The 14,677-nt window shown below is 40.7% G+C and overlaps 1 protein-coding gene across 4 annotated transcripts in view; it reads right to left on the bottom strand.

Annotated features, from left to right (window-relative positions):
- The window catches only part of RHBDL2 (rhomboid like 2), a 56,831-nt gene that overhangs the window by 3,730 nt on the left and 38,424 nt on the right, over positions 1-14,677 (bottom strand). For 2 of the 4 annotated variants that reach the window (XM_046006158.1, XM_046006133.1), the window contains exons 5-8: positions 10,749-10,849; positions 7,820-7,880; positions 3,553-3,614; positions 2,169-2,726 (exon numbers count right to left, since the gene is read on the bottom strand). In XM_046006158.1, coding sequence (XP_045862114.1) covers positions 2,547-2,726; positions 3,553-3,614; positions 7,820-7,880; positions 10,749-10,849 — 404 coding nt within the window. In that variant the 3' untranslated portion in view covers positions 2,169-2,546. Of the gene's footprint in view, positions 1-2,168; positions 2,727-3,552; positions 3,615-7,819; positions 7,881-10,748; positions 10,850-14,677 lie in introns of those variants that run through there. The other 2 variants (XM_046006140.1, XM_046006148.1) reach the window with 2 other exon arrangements.

Genomic DNA, 14,677 nt, shown 5'->3' with positions numbered 1-14,677 from the left:
GCTCTTCAGCCTGAGCCAGCCAGATACCCCTTCTCTGGGCTCTTTGCCAATTAACAGATACTTTTCAGATTAAATGCAACTATTTTACAGGGAAAAAATTATACATATATATATTTTTGTATATTACATAAGTTACATATGTGTAATATATAAATTATACATAAACTATTAATAAACTTGAAAAACACTAAGCCTCATTAGTAGTTAGATAAATATAAATTTAAAGGAAGTATTTTTTCACTATCAAAATGCAGATTTTTTCAAAGATTTACAATATCTGCTTTTGGTAAAAGTATAAGGAAACACTATCACTTGCTGTCAGGAAGAATGTAAGTGGATGCAGCTACTTAAAAGGCAGTTTAAATCTACCAAAATTGACAGCATTTCTGCTTCTGGATGCTTAAAATATTCATTGAGCAAACATACTCAAAGGCATCCTGCACCTAGGAAGTGCACATAACACTGTTGATAATAACACAAAATCAGCAACAGTGTCCAGTAGAGGCGTGGTTAAATAACCACAGTACATCTTTATCATCCCGCGAGTCAGAGAATGGAAGTCTCTAACGTCACGTTACAGAGCCGTACCCCTAGTATAATCTCATTTATCCTGTTAAAACCTACAGTTCATAGGCATGAACTGTATACATATGTATGACCATATACATAATATGTATATTTAATTAGAACAGAGATTAACCCAGATCTTTCTCAGTTGAGGTAAATCATTCTTATAAGTCATACCAGTCACCTTCAACTTGTTCTCTGAACTTGTCCCTTTAGGGATGCAGAGCAGGTTCAGTGCCATTTAGTACAGTGAGGGAGCCAGGCATCAGCTCAAATCCATTTTCCTTTCTGCGCCTTGTGCATAGAAAAAGGTCTTCGAGAACATACCCCCGGCTGTTGACAGCAGTCATCACCAGGAAAAAGAGCAGGTTTGGGGTAGGAAGGTAAAAGGGACTCTTTCATTTAAGTTCTTGTTCAAATCTTTGTTTAACCAAAAACATAATGCATATTCTTATACTCAAAAAACTTTTTAAACAAATCTCAGATCAGTTTTTCTCAAAATGCTGACATAATATTTGGCATATATCTAAGTAAGTATGTATGCTCCTTTCAGAATACAGCAACATGTTTAGATAGGTGTTCAAAAATAAAACATGTCAATGATGAAAGAAAGAAATTGTATTTCCTGTGTTCAGATAGCCCAAAACTACTATTTTGGAAGAAGGGTGACCAAGGCACCTGGGTAGCTCCTTGGTTAAATGTCTGACTCCATCATAGCTCAGGTCTTGATCTTAGGGTTGTGAGTTCAAGCCCCATGTTGGGCTCCATGCTGGGCATGGAGCCTACTTTTTTTTTTTTCTCTTTTTTGAAAGGGGGAGAGAGAGAGTGCAAGGGATGAGGAGGAGCAGAGGGACAGGGAGAGAGAGAATCTCCAAGCAGGCTTCATCCTGAGCTCAGAGCCCGCTGGGGGGAGGGGGAAGGGGGAGGGCACAGTCCCATGACCCTAAGATCATGACCTGAGCTAAAATCAAGAGTGAGCCACCCAGGTGCCCAGACATGGAACCTACATTAAAAAAAAAAAAAAAAAAAAAAAAAAAGGCTAACAGTCTGGGTTCTATAATAAGAAAGGAGACAGGCTTCTCAGCTTTCAGATTTGACATTTTACCTTTTGTAAATAAATCCTACCCACTCCCAGGAGAGCCACTAGCCATGTAAAGGATGAGAATCCAGAGTTCGGGATTGTACCAGAAAGCTAGTTCTAGGTTCCTCAGGATCCTAGACACACTTCTTGAATCTTAAACTGGCAGTCCAGAAAATTTTCAGTCTCCTTTTATAAGATATTTCTACCATCTATGATGCACTCACAGAAATGTTTGTTCTGTCCTCCCAGGATACTCTCGGCTTTCAGTATTTGGGGAACATAGCCTCATTAGAGGAGGAGAGAGTGGGCTTTAGAGTCATTACCAACCTTTAAATCGGTGCCCTCTTAGACAAATTACTTGATTTTTTAAAATGATTTTCCATGTGGTCCTCTCTAAATAGAGTAATAGCCACCTTTCTGGGTTGCTGAAAAGATTAGCAATAATGTATATCGAGCACCTCAAACAGTGATCTGTCCACACCCAACAGTGACAGAAAGTGATTATCAATATAGTCTGGCACAGGTATGAAAAGTTTTTATTATCAGCACAGTACAGTATTTGTGAATTCTATCAAGCAGTCTCTACAACATTCCCTCCAAGGAGAGCAAGTCTCATGTAGATACATATGATGCACATCATGTGTCTGGAAAGAGCCAGTCCCTGCTTTTTCTATCCCTTCCCTTTTCTCTCTTCCTTTTCCCTCCTCTGTGTTCAGAAGCCCCTTCCCTAAACCCTAACCCCTTTTGTAAACAGTCTTTGCAACTGAGGACATCAGTCGTGTTCTGACCTCTTATAAAAAAAATATTAGCATTTCCAAGGACTTCTTGGTCTCTTCATAGACTTCAGTTTTTTTCCAGATGGCTCTTTGCATTCCTTGGTTTATAATCATGAGGCAGGTCAGTTTGCTGGGGATAGGAAAATGTTGAAAAACACGGCAAATAAGACACAAGCGAAATAAGCTGCAATTGCTATCCAGAACCTTGGGTCCTTCAGCAGAGCCTTATCAAAGCAGCTAAACACAGTGTAACCTATGGACATTCCAGCGAATCCACCTGCAACATGGGCTGCAAAAGACACCTTGGGAGGAAAAGGGGAGACATGAAAATAAGCGAAGAAAATGCTAACTGCATATTTCAGTTGTATCCCTCTTCCTAAAAGACACATACCATCAGAGTCAAACAAGAGTCTTAAAAGCCTGAAGAACAAGGAGGTGAGCAAGCGAAAAAAAAACCCAAAACTCCCATGTGCACAGAGAGGAGATGTTCTGAAACAATGCTGAGCTAAAAAAAAAATGTCATTTCATCCACATTCCAAATGCACAGGACTGAGCCGTTTTTTTCTCATTCATTCTCTGTCACCATCACGTTCAGGATGGTTCTGTATAATATCAAGAGGAGGTGTTGCATGACCACAGGGGATCTCTGTAGGAGCCACATTGGACCCCACATAAATGGAATGTCAGAATGAAAACACGGATGACGGAAACACAAATATGCTGGCAGAAACTACCCAATTCAAACACTAATAACAAGAAAACTGGAAATCTCTGTCTTTTGTTTGTTTTTTTTTTTAATCTTGCACATTCATCTGGACCAAATTGTCATTGCTGTTTTCCAATCTGCTTTGTATTCTCGGTGGACAGTGAAATCCCTTCTCTCCTGTTTTGCTCCCAGGAGTCCCCAGGAGGGCAGGTGCAGAGAATTAGAGTCGGCAGTCAGGGCTCTGAGAGAGTTAAGTGAAAAGGATAATCCGAAAGTCTGATTTCCTCAGGAAATTTCACCTTCCACTGAAAAGTGTGGCTGCCCTAAATCACAGAATTGTCGCCCCTATTTGATGACCCTTTTTGGCTACTGATATGATAGCTGAACAAGTTCTTGTTAAAAAAATAATCAACAGAACTCACCGGTGACCCGTCCGCAGGGACGAAGAACCTTCTGTAGAGAGCAAATCCCATATCCGACCCAACTAGAAAGAAAAACAAACTGATGAAGACCCAGGACCACCAGAGCAATGAACCGGATGTTTTGGGTTCTCTTCTAGTAATGGTAGCCGCTAACATTCATGGAGACTCACTCTGCCAGGTGCTATTGTAAGAGCTTTAAGAGTACCAATTCGCTAATCCTCACACGGACCCTATGAAATGAGTATACCATTATCCCACGTGACAGATTGATTCATCCCACCTGTATTTAGTGGTCATCCTCTATGTGCCAGGCACTATTCTAGGTGGCGGAGATACTGCAGTGAACAGATGAGACAGCCCTGCCTCTGCCTCCTGGAGCTGACGGTCTCATTCCGGGAGGCACACAAATTAGTAAAGCATAAAACATGCAGTACAGCAAATGGCACTAAGTGCTCCATCAAATGGGCAAAATGCGGAGAGGAAGGAGGATTAGGAATGCTGGGAGTAGGGTGTGATGTTGAATAGAGTCAAGGACAATCTCACTGAGAATATGACATTTGACGGAGGTAAGAGCACAGGCGATGCTGACATCTGAAGTAAGAGTCTCCCAGGCAGTGGGAAGAGCAAGTGCAAAGTCCCTGTAGCAGGAATGTGCCCGATGTGCTGGAGGAAGACCAGAGCAGCTGAGCCGGCTGAGTGGGTGGTTTCCAAAGTGTGGTTTCCTGCCCCTCCAAGAGCAGCAGCAACATTCACCTGGAACTTACTATAAATTAAACTTCTCAGGCCCACCCCAGAATTATTGAACCAGAAACCCTGAAGATGAGGCTCAGAAGTCTGTGTTTTAACAAGACCTCAGGTGATTATGGACTGCAGTTGGGGATAAAATGTTAGGCGAGGAGCAGGGGACAAATCACGTAGGGGCTTTATGGGCCAGTGTAAGGACTTTGGCTCCAAGTGGTAGGAAATCTTTGAAAGCTTTTAGGCACACGAGTGATATGATTCAACTTACGTTTTGGTTGTTGTTGTTTTTTTAAGATTTTATTTATTTATTTGCTAGAGAGAAAGAGCACAGGCAGGGGGAGCGCGGGCAGAGGGAGAAGCAGGGTCCTCCGCTGAACAAGGAGCCTGATGTGGGACCCTGGGATCATGACCTGAGCCAAAGGCAGCCGCTTAACAGACTGAGCCACCCAGGCATGTCCCTTAACGTATGTTTTTAAAAGATCATTCTGGCTGCTATACAGGAAGGAGTGTAAGGGACCAAGGACGAGAGCAGGAGACCAGCTAGATCATGGGTATGGTACCCATCCAAGTGAGGAATCATGGCGGCATCTTATTCATAAGGAAAACAAAACACAGGAGATAAGTACTTGTCCAAGGCCACACAGCTCAGAGGCAGGGGCAGGATTTGAACCTTAAGAAGTCTGGCCATGGAGGGTCCCCTCTCACCTACCCCACTAACTGCCTCTAAGTACCACCAGAGCACTGATCACAGGCCAAGAAAAGAGATGAGTCCACACTCTCCAATGGAACATCGAGAGCCAGAACTCAGACCTTCTTCAAATAAGTCAGATCCGTGATACCAAAGGAGCTTCCAGGACTTCTTGGCCCAGAAGAACTCCACCTTCCACGTGGCCTGCACTTGGAAACATCTCATGCAGCTGTCCCATTCCACACCCATCCCTCAACTTCCCGTACTCCACTTAGTGGAGGCCCCGTGTCCTCGGAGATGGAAAGACCTAGTCCTTGCCTTTGGGGAAACAGCATCGGGGCCATGTGCTGTGGCTGGTTTCCCTTTCAATACTGTATTGATTGACGTTCAAGTGACTAGACGGGAATTGAGGTCGAGGAAGTACTCAATATTAATTTAACTGTGAATGACTCTTATACAACATGCTGGATAAATGCATCTGAGTTGTATCTGCAGCCATCGTTTGGATTTCCTAGTCCTGTGTAAATAAATACACCACAGAGGTAGAACTAGGAAAGTTCTTACTGGAAAAAGTTACTCTGGCCTCATCGTCCACAGAACGAGGCCTCCTTTCAAAAAGTTCCTGTAGCCCTTAGCATGTCCATTCCTCCAACCTCTTTCTCCCTAGTCATGCCCTTTCTACATCTCTCAGCCCGACTCTTCTGCTTCCTGGGGGAGTTTGCGTCTACGTCTGCGGCAGTATCTACACTGGGACATGCCTTCCCACCTGAAAAGAAGCTTCTATTCCAGTAAACCAAGTTATTGTCCTTGCTAAAAATTTGACACTGATTTTAAGAGAGTTCCCTTTATATGGATTTTTTTTTTTTTTGAAGGGTGAAAATGTGAGATTTCATCTTTCCAAAAGCTCGGCTGCTTTTTCAGTAGACACATGAAACAATAATGCTTGGGAAGAAAGGCCCATCAGGCCAATTGTCCTTCACAGTTAAGAAGGATAATTTACGGGGCGCCTGGGTGGCTCAGTGGATTAAGCCGCTGCCTTCGGCTCAGGTCATGATCTCAGGGTCCTGGGATCGAGTCCCACATCGGGCTCTCTGCTCCGCAAGGAGCCTGCTTCCTCCTCTCTCTCTGCCTGCCTCTCTGCCTACTTGTGATCTCTCTGTCAAATGAATAAATAAAATCTTAAAAAAAAAAAAAAATAAAAAAAAAAAAAAAAAGAAGGATAATTTACCTGTTTTTTTTTTTTAAACCAGTTTAAAAAAAAAAAAAACAAAATTATACACTTTCCCAAGGAAATGTGTTTAAAATAAAAATATACTTTATTTTGTTAATCTGGCATGTGTTGTAATTTGCCTCTTCTTCAATAATAGGTAAACCAGGCCAAAGAACATTTAGAAATGGTCCGTGCCAGGGAGTGGGAAAGGTTAACATTAATGGGTCTTAGCTGCTCTGTAAAAATAAAGTGACTTTATTACTTACCTCAGGAATGACATAATGTTACATAAACTATTTTTGGAGACTCCCTGTGCATAAGGAAAGAGTTTTTACTCCAACACAGAAGAATATTAAAACCATTTTCCCATCAAGGGTTTGAGGCTCATTTTACAAAGTCATTCATAATTACCCTAAAAGAAACAGACTGAAAACCAGGTAACATGTGTATGGCAACATGTTTTGGTCACAGGATTTGTCCCTTGGTCCCAGTTGTGACGCTTAACAGCCCAGGTGGCAGCTCCGCTCCACAGTGACTCTCACAACAGACATTTGCTGTCCTTTCTGTGCTCACAACTTTTGCCTCACATTTTCAATTTCTTATGGACAAAAATATTACATCGAGTATGTGCAACCTATAAACAAGTCTCTCTCTCAGGACGAAATAGTGTTTCTACAGCTGAACTGTCCATAAACTGGATTTAGTCTCTTTCCTCAGAGGTAGTTGGCCCTATTCCCAGCGATGTGGATAACTGAACTCTTGATACTAATTAGCAGAACCATTTCTTCTTACCATGCGGACAGCCAAAATCTTAGGTTTTATCAAGTATTGCCTCCATCATGGCCTTCAAGTGGGACCCTACCGTCTCACCCCAGGGCCTGCCTTCTCCCTACACCCAATATGTGGCTCCAGCTTCTGCAGAAGCAGATCAAAAAACACGAGTTACTAGCCCTGCCTTGACTCTTTTTTCTTCTACCCAGTGTGGCCTGCCACCACCCAAAATCTACCATGATGTTCAGACTCTGCTAAAGTTCTGCCTCCTCTCCAGACTGAGCCTTCTTCCTAATTCCTTCAGCATGTAATTCTCTGCTATAATTCTTGGAGATTTCAAAAGCCACACTGGCCATCCTGCCAGTTCCTTGACCTCTCTGTTCCCTCACCCTCTGCTCCTGTCTTCAAGCCTCAGCCACCACTCCATGCTCAGATCCTAGATCAGATTTTTTTTTCCTTAATCTGAAAATGTATAAAGTGAGGAAGAGAACAGATCATGTCAGTGATTTTCAAGCTTTCCTGTTTCAGACAACATCATATACAGAGTCCAATGTATGAATGAGAAAAATCTGGTATATAAAATATAAATGAAGCTGTTGTGGTTAAAGTGACAGACTACTTAAAGCTCTACCCTCTTGACTTCCCACTCCAGAAAGAAACAAAAAGCAGAAACTCATTAGTAAGGCACCTCTAAAAACCACCCATGGGGGTGTGAAAACTCCTCTGTTTACCTTTCTGCTTAGGGCTATGGAGCCAAAATTCTTTGTCACTCCCTGCCAGTGTTTAGGAAAAGTGAGGCCCTCTGGAGGTCAAATTGATAAAATTACAGGTGCGAAGTGTTCACAAAACAAACTTACTTATAAGGATGATGATCAGTAGTCTGACAATTCCCAAGGCAGGAATCATTTCTCGAAAATTCTTGCAAAGAGAGAAATAAAAATAATGTAAGCTATCTATTGGCAAATGAAACCTCGACTGTACTCTCTCTTCACCTGCTTTTTCATTTAAAGTTTGAGTGTCAAATATTTACAAAATAAAGGAATGCTCTTGCAGCCCAGCTTTCAAATGTATTTGGGAAGTATAATGCTGGTGCACTTGAGAACAAAAGGAACAGTTAATTCCTTTTAATTCCTAGTTGACTAGACAGGACTGTATTAGCAGGAAAAAAAAAATCTAAATATAGGTAATATGGAAATCAATACTTAAAACATGCCATGGATAGAGATATGATAGGAAGATAGATAGATGCTGTCAAACGAAGTCTGATGAACTATTTCTAAGGGTTTTTTCGTTAATATTCATTCAATACTTTATCCTCTTCCTTCCAAATAGGAGTTAGTTAAAATTTGAATATTACCTCAATTCTTTTAGAGAATTTCAAAATTTAAAATATTGGTTAAAAAAATAAAGTTTCATTTTAGCTTTGAAAAATCTCAGTCCAGGGGCACCTGGATGGCTCAGTCAGTTGAGTGTCCAACTCTTGCTTTCAGCTCAGGCCATGCATGATCTCAGGGTCATGAGATCAAGTTCCATGTGGGGCTCTGTGAGATTCTCTCTCCCCCTGCCCCTCCCCGTTCTCTCTCTCTCTCCCCAAAATAAATAAATAAATCTTTTTTAAAAAGAAAATCTCAGTCCAGTTTACAGTACCCTCCTGTGTTACTAAAGAATTACTGAGTCAGGGGCGCCAGGGTGGCTCAGCTGGTTAAGTGTCTGCCTTCAGCTCAGATCATGATCTTGGGATCCTGTGATCAAGCCCTCCATTGTGCTCCCTAATCAGTGGGGTGTCTGCTTCTCCCTCTCCCTGTCCTCCTCCCCCTGCCCCTGGCTCATGCTCGCTCTCTCTCTCTCTCAAATAAATAAATCTTTTTTTTAAAGATTTTATTTATTTATTTGATAGACAGAGATCACAAGTAGGCAGAGAGGCAGGCAGAGAGAGAGAGGAAGGTAAGCAGGCTCCCCGCTGAGCAGAGAGCCCAATGCGGGGCTCCATCCGAGGACCCTGGGATCATGACCCGAGCTGAAGGCAGAGGCTTTAACCCACTGAGCCACCCAGGTGCCCCAATAAATTAAATCTTAAAAAAAAAAAAAAAGAACTGAGTCAGAAAGACATCTCCACTTTAATTTATTGAGTTACTTCTCCCTTTCCTTTCAATTTATTAATTATCTTCCCAAAGAGTAAAGACACTGAAATACCCATGTTTATTTTAAATCAATTATTTTTAAACTGTTGTGGTCACAACCTATAGTAAGAAACAATTTACATAAAAATCCAGTACACATATAAATCAAACAGTATTTTTAAAAAAAAATTTTCTTTTTAATTTTTAAAAATTATTTTATTAGTTTAAGTCAGCTCCATGCCCAATATGGGGCTTGAACGCAAGACCCCAAGATTAAAAGTCACATGCTCGGCCTACTTAGCCTGCCAGGTGCCCCTCTTTTTGTTTAATTTTTGGTCACAATTCCTTAAACTGTGTTCACAACCCACTAATGGGTTGCAATCCAAAGCTTGAAAAAACATTTTTCTAAATAACCTCTATTTTTGGAATCGTTTTATAATTGCTTCCTATTTTCCTCCTAGGGTATTTTTTTTTTAAGATTTTATTTATTTATTTGACAGAGAGAGACATAGTGAGAGAGAGAACACAAGTAGGGAGAGTGGGGGAGGGAGAAGCAGGCTTCCCACTGAACAGGGAGCCCTATGCAGAGGGTTGATCCCAGGAGCCTGGGATCATGACCTGAGCCAAAGGCAGACTCTTAACAACTAAGCCACCCAGGCACCCCCCTCCTAGACTATTTGTAAGTATACAAATGGGTCATGGGTTTCAGAACTAGTCAGGATTTAACACTATAGGCTCTTTTTAAAAAGTGGTTGACATTCTTACGTACTAGACATTGACATAAAAAATGGTATTTTGCGGGGGCGCCTGGGTGGCTCAGCGGGTTAAAGCCTCTGCATTCGGCTCGGGTCATGATCCCAGGGTCCTGGGATCGAGCCCTGCATCGGGCTGTCTGCTTGGCTGGGAGCCTGCTTCCTCCTCTCTCTCTCTCTGCCTGCCTCTCTGCCTACTTGTAATCTCTATCTGTCAAAAAAAATAAAATCTTTAAAAAAAGAAAAAAAATGGTATTTTGCATTTATCTATGAAAATTTAAAGCCTTTACCCAGTAAATCCGCTTTGAGGAATTTATCCTACCAACACACACACACACACACACACACACACACACACACACACAAAGATAATGTAAGAGAACAACATCCTTACAGCATTATCTACAAGTGTGAATAGGTAGAGTTGCCCCAATTTTTTTTCACTGAAGGATTAAATCGATACAGCTCTACAGTGTGCTGTGGGGCACACTGTATGTGTATGTGTGGGGCACCACTGTATGTGGATTTCTGTATACTGATATGGGTAGATGGAGTCAAGATAACTCTATGTTAAGATGAAGAACAGTATCTTTAAGAGTGGGTCCATTTTTGTAGTCTTAATTTTGGCAGGATTTTGAATACATACAGAAAAAGGTCTGAAAGGATGTATATCAAGCTGTTAACAGATACGGTATTTGAGATTTTGACTATTTTTCAGCTTAAAAAATTTTTTTAGTATTCATCACTTCTGAGACCAGAAAAAAAAAAAAAGATAAAATATGAAAGGAAAATTCTGGTTCCTAAAAGGAAGATGAATGCTCAGTAAATATGAAGATTTCCTGATCCAAATACCAGTTATTCTTTAAAAGGAAAAAAAAAAAAAGATCCATAGATTCCATTCCCAAAGTTCTTACCACCAGAACATTCATAAAATAGCCTCCCATCAGAGCATAGACTCCTCCTGAAGCACCCACAAGATATTTGAGTGGGTCAAAAATGGAGCTGGCAAGGGACCCTGAAGAAATAAGACACAAAGGATTGCACATAAGAATCATGAAACAATAAATCTTTCTAACCTAAGGCAGAAGTTGGGAAGATTGGACCATTATCATATTAATAAGCAGCAAGTTTATTTTGTTTGTCCCTTCCGTACTATAAAAGTATAGCTATGTGAACTAACTACGTCAATTTTTCTGAAATATTAAATGTTCAATATGAGGACAGTATAACAGGGACAAAGAGCATAAACTCTAGAGCCAAAATTACCAGGTGTGTGACTTGAGCAAGTTTCTTAACCTCTCTGTGCCCTAGTTTCCCTACATAAAGAGGATATTAATAGAACTTACCTCAGTGCATTGTCAGGGGAAGTGAATGAGTTGATATGTCCATCATGCTTAGAATGCTGCCTGACATGTATTATGTACTTACTATTGTTTCAAAATATTGCAAATGTTTAGGCAAAACTATCAAAATACCTGACATTCCAACATCTTATGATCTAATGGCTGGCTTTCTCATGGAGTGAAGATGTGACCTCAAAACCCTTCTCAACATAGTATTCAATCAGATTCAAACAAGAGGAAATCTATTTGCCAACCCAATCTTAGATTGTCTGAACCAAAACAAGCCTTTACAACCACCTTCTGCAAACTCAAAGATGTTCTCTCTGTTCTGCTTTGTTCTACTACTTAGTTTTTTGCTTTTAAGGCTCTCCTTCATTCCTTAGGATACAATGTAATACCTGCTTTGTGCCAGAAAGACAAAGTGGCCTTAGGAATTTTATAAACAAATGAGTAAACAAGTATAAGATGCAGAATAAAACAACTACTATGATTTCTTAAATGTAATGAATTTGCTATGGAAGCACTTAGGAAGGAATGATTTTTTTTCCCCCAGCAGAGAGGTGGAGGCCTTGCTCCACTGAGGAGGATACAGCATTTTGATTAAACTATAAAATATCTTTAAGATTTGGAAGGAAAACAAAGGAGGAGAAAGTATTCACGACTTAGGGAACCAGAAAAGTAAAGTCATAGAGACAAAGGTATATGGGTGACTAAAAATCAGTGAGTAGTCCAACAGATTGAGGGAATGGTCCTCAAAGGTCCACCTTCTGACTAGGGCTCGAGTGGCTGCATCTTAATCATATGAGTAATTTATTTTTAAAACACAGATATACATGTCCAATTCTGGCCATGATGGAGTAACAAGGATAAGATTTTCTCTCCCGCTTGAAACAGCTAAAACCTCTGGACAAAATATATGAAACAGTGATTCTAAGATACTGGACATAAGATAACAAAGGACAGTGAAACCTGACAGACAAGAAAGAAATGAAGTGAGCTATCTGACTGCCCAGCTTACTGCCTTGAAAGAAATTACAGGTTACAATGAATGAAGGGGGAACCCAGGTAGCGCTCAGTTAACTTTAAGTTGCTGAGATAGAGTTTAAAGTCCAGATAGTCCTAGGCAGCTGGAGGTTGCAAGACAGTGCACCAGAGAGAAAGGAGCAGCACAGACAGAATTCCGGAGAGGAGCATGTGAGGAAATTACCTAAGCTAAAGAAAAAACCACCAGAAATGAGTAGAGGGGAGAGCAAGTAGTTTTGCTCACCCAGCACCAGAGAGGCTAGGTAACTTTCCAAACCCGAAAACTTCATAATTAATGGGGCATTGCATGAAGTACACAGAAGGGTCCTACCCAAGCAGTGGGTATTAATTAGCACTAAATATGACTCAAAAACACAGTTTCACCTAGCAAATCTTACCAGAAAGTTTCAAACTACTTCCAGGTAACTGTGTTCCAGAACAAATTTAAGGAATATTTATAGGAATACAGTAATAGCCACCATCCAAAGTTTAAATGTCTAGCATCCAAACAAAAATGGTCAGACATGCAAAGAAATAGGAAAATAGGACCCATAATAAAAAAATAAATAAATAAAATTTTAAAAAATCAATTAAAACCCCAAACTGACACAACTGTAAGTTTTAGCAGATAATAGCAATAAATAATTATTTCAACTATGTGCTATCTGTTCAAAAATTAAGTAGAAACACACAAGATATAAAACACTCAAATTTCTAGATGAAAACTACAATGTCTAAGATGAAAAAATACACTGGTTAAGCTTAATGGCACATTAGGCAGTGCAGAAAAAAAGATTAGTGAACAGGAAGACATGGCAGTAAAAGTATCCACACAGAACAAAACACATAGAGAAGAATATTTTTAAAAATAAATACATTGGGGACGCCTGGGTGCCTCAGTCAGAGGCTTACCTCTGCCTTTGGCTCCGGTCATGATCCCAGAGTCCTAGAATCAAGTCCTGCTTTGGGTTGCTTGCTCAGTGGGGAGCCTGCTTCTCCCTCTCCCTCAGCTTCTCCCCCTGCTTGTGCTCTGTCTTTCTCTTTCTCTGACAAATTTTTAAAAATAAATAAAGACAGCAGGGCACCTGGGTGGCTCAGTCATTTAAGCATCTGTCTTCAGTTCAGTCATGATCCCATGTCCTGGGATTGAGCGCACATTAGGCTCCATGCTCAGCGGGGAGGCTGCTTCAAGATTCTCTCTCTCAGGGCACTTGGGTGGCTCAGTGGGTTAAGCCTCTGCCTTTGGCTCAGGTCATGGTCCCAGGGTCCTGGGATGGAGCCCCACATCGGGCTCTCTGCTCAGCAGGGAGTCTGCTTCCTCCTCTCTCTCTCTGCCTGCTTCTCTGTCTACTTGTGATCTCTCTCTCTGTCAAGTAAATAAATAAAAATCTTTAAAAAAAAAAAAAAGATTCTCTCCCTCTGCCCCCTCCCCTTACTTGTTTACACTCTCTCTCTAAAATAAATAAATAAATCTTTAATTTAAAAAAATGCTAAAGAAAATTCTCAGGGAGAAGGAAAAAATATCAGATGAAAATATGAAATTACACAAAGGAGTGGAGGGCACTGGAAGTGATGAGAACATGGGCAAACCCACAAGATTTTGCTTATTACTTAAATTCCTATAGAAGACAACCATTTAACTACTTGAAATAATAAGTGAATTATGTTGGAGGATAGAAGATCAATGTACAAAAAAAATCTACTTGATGTCCATGTCATAGCAGTGAAGAATCAGAAATAGAAAATTTTTAAATAGTACCATTTACAGAATATCAAAAATATGAAATATGGAGATAAATCTGACCCACAAACACACAAATATGCAAGAGCTGACACTGAAAGCACAGTTCCTAAAATTTACAAAGTGATAAATTATACTTCATCAAAACTTTAATCTCTGGGTTGTGACTTCAAGCCCTGTGTTGAATGTAGAGATTACTCAAAAATAAAATACTTTTTTAAAAATTTTATTTATTTGATAGAGAGACAGCGAGAGAGGGAACATAAGTAGGGGGAGTGGGAAAGGGGAAAGCAGGCTTCCCACCGAGCTGGGAGCCCACTGCGGGGCTCCATCTCAGGACCTTGGGATTGATTGTGACCCAAGCCAAAGGCAGATGCTTAATGACTGAGCCACCCAGGTGCCCCTAAAATACTTACTTTTAATTTTTTTTAATTTTTTAAGTAGACTCCACACCCAGCATGGATCCCAACATGGGACTTGACCTCACAATCCTGAGATCAAGACCTGAGCTGAGATCAAGAGTCAGCTGCTTAACCAACTCAGGCACCAAGGTGCCTCCAAAATAAAAATTTTTAAATATAAATAAGCAAACAAACCCAGTGAGATACCATCATACACCCAACAAACTGGCTAAAATTAAAGACTGATGATAGCAAGTGTTGTTGGGAATATGGAGGAGCTGGAACTCCTGGTGAAGGTGTAAAATGGTACCACAGTTGACCCTTGAACAAATGGG

This window comes from Meles meles, chromosome 1, assembly GCF_922984935.1.
Source record: "Meles meles chromosome 1, mMelMel3.1 paternal haplotype, whole genome shotgun sequence".
In the NCBI taxonomy this organism is placed as follows: Eukaryota; Metazoa; Chordata; class Mammalia; order Carnivora; family Mustelidae; genus Meles; species Meles meles.
This window is presented reverse-complemented; position numbering and strand designations above follow the sequence as displayed.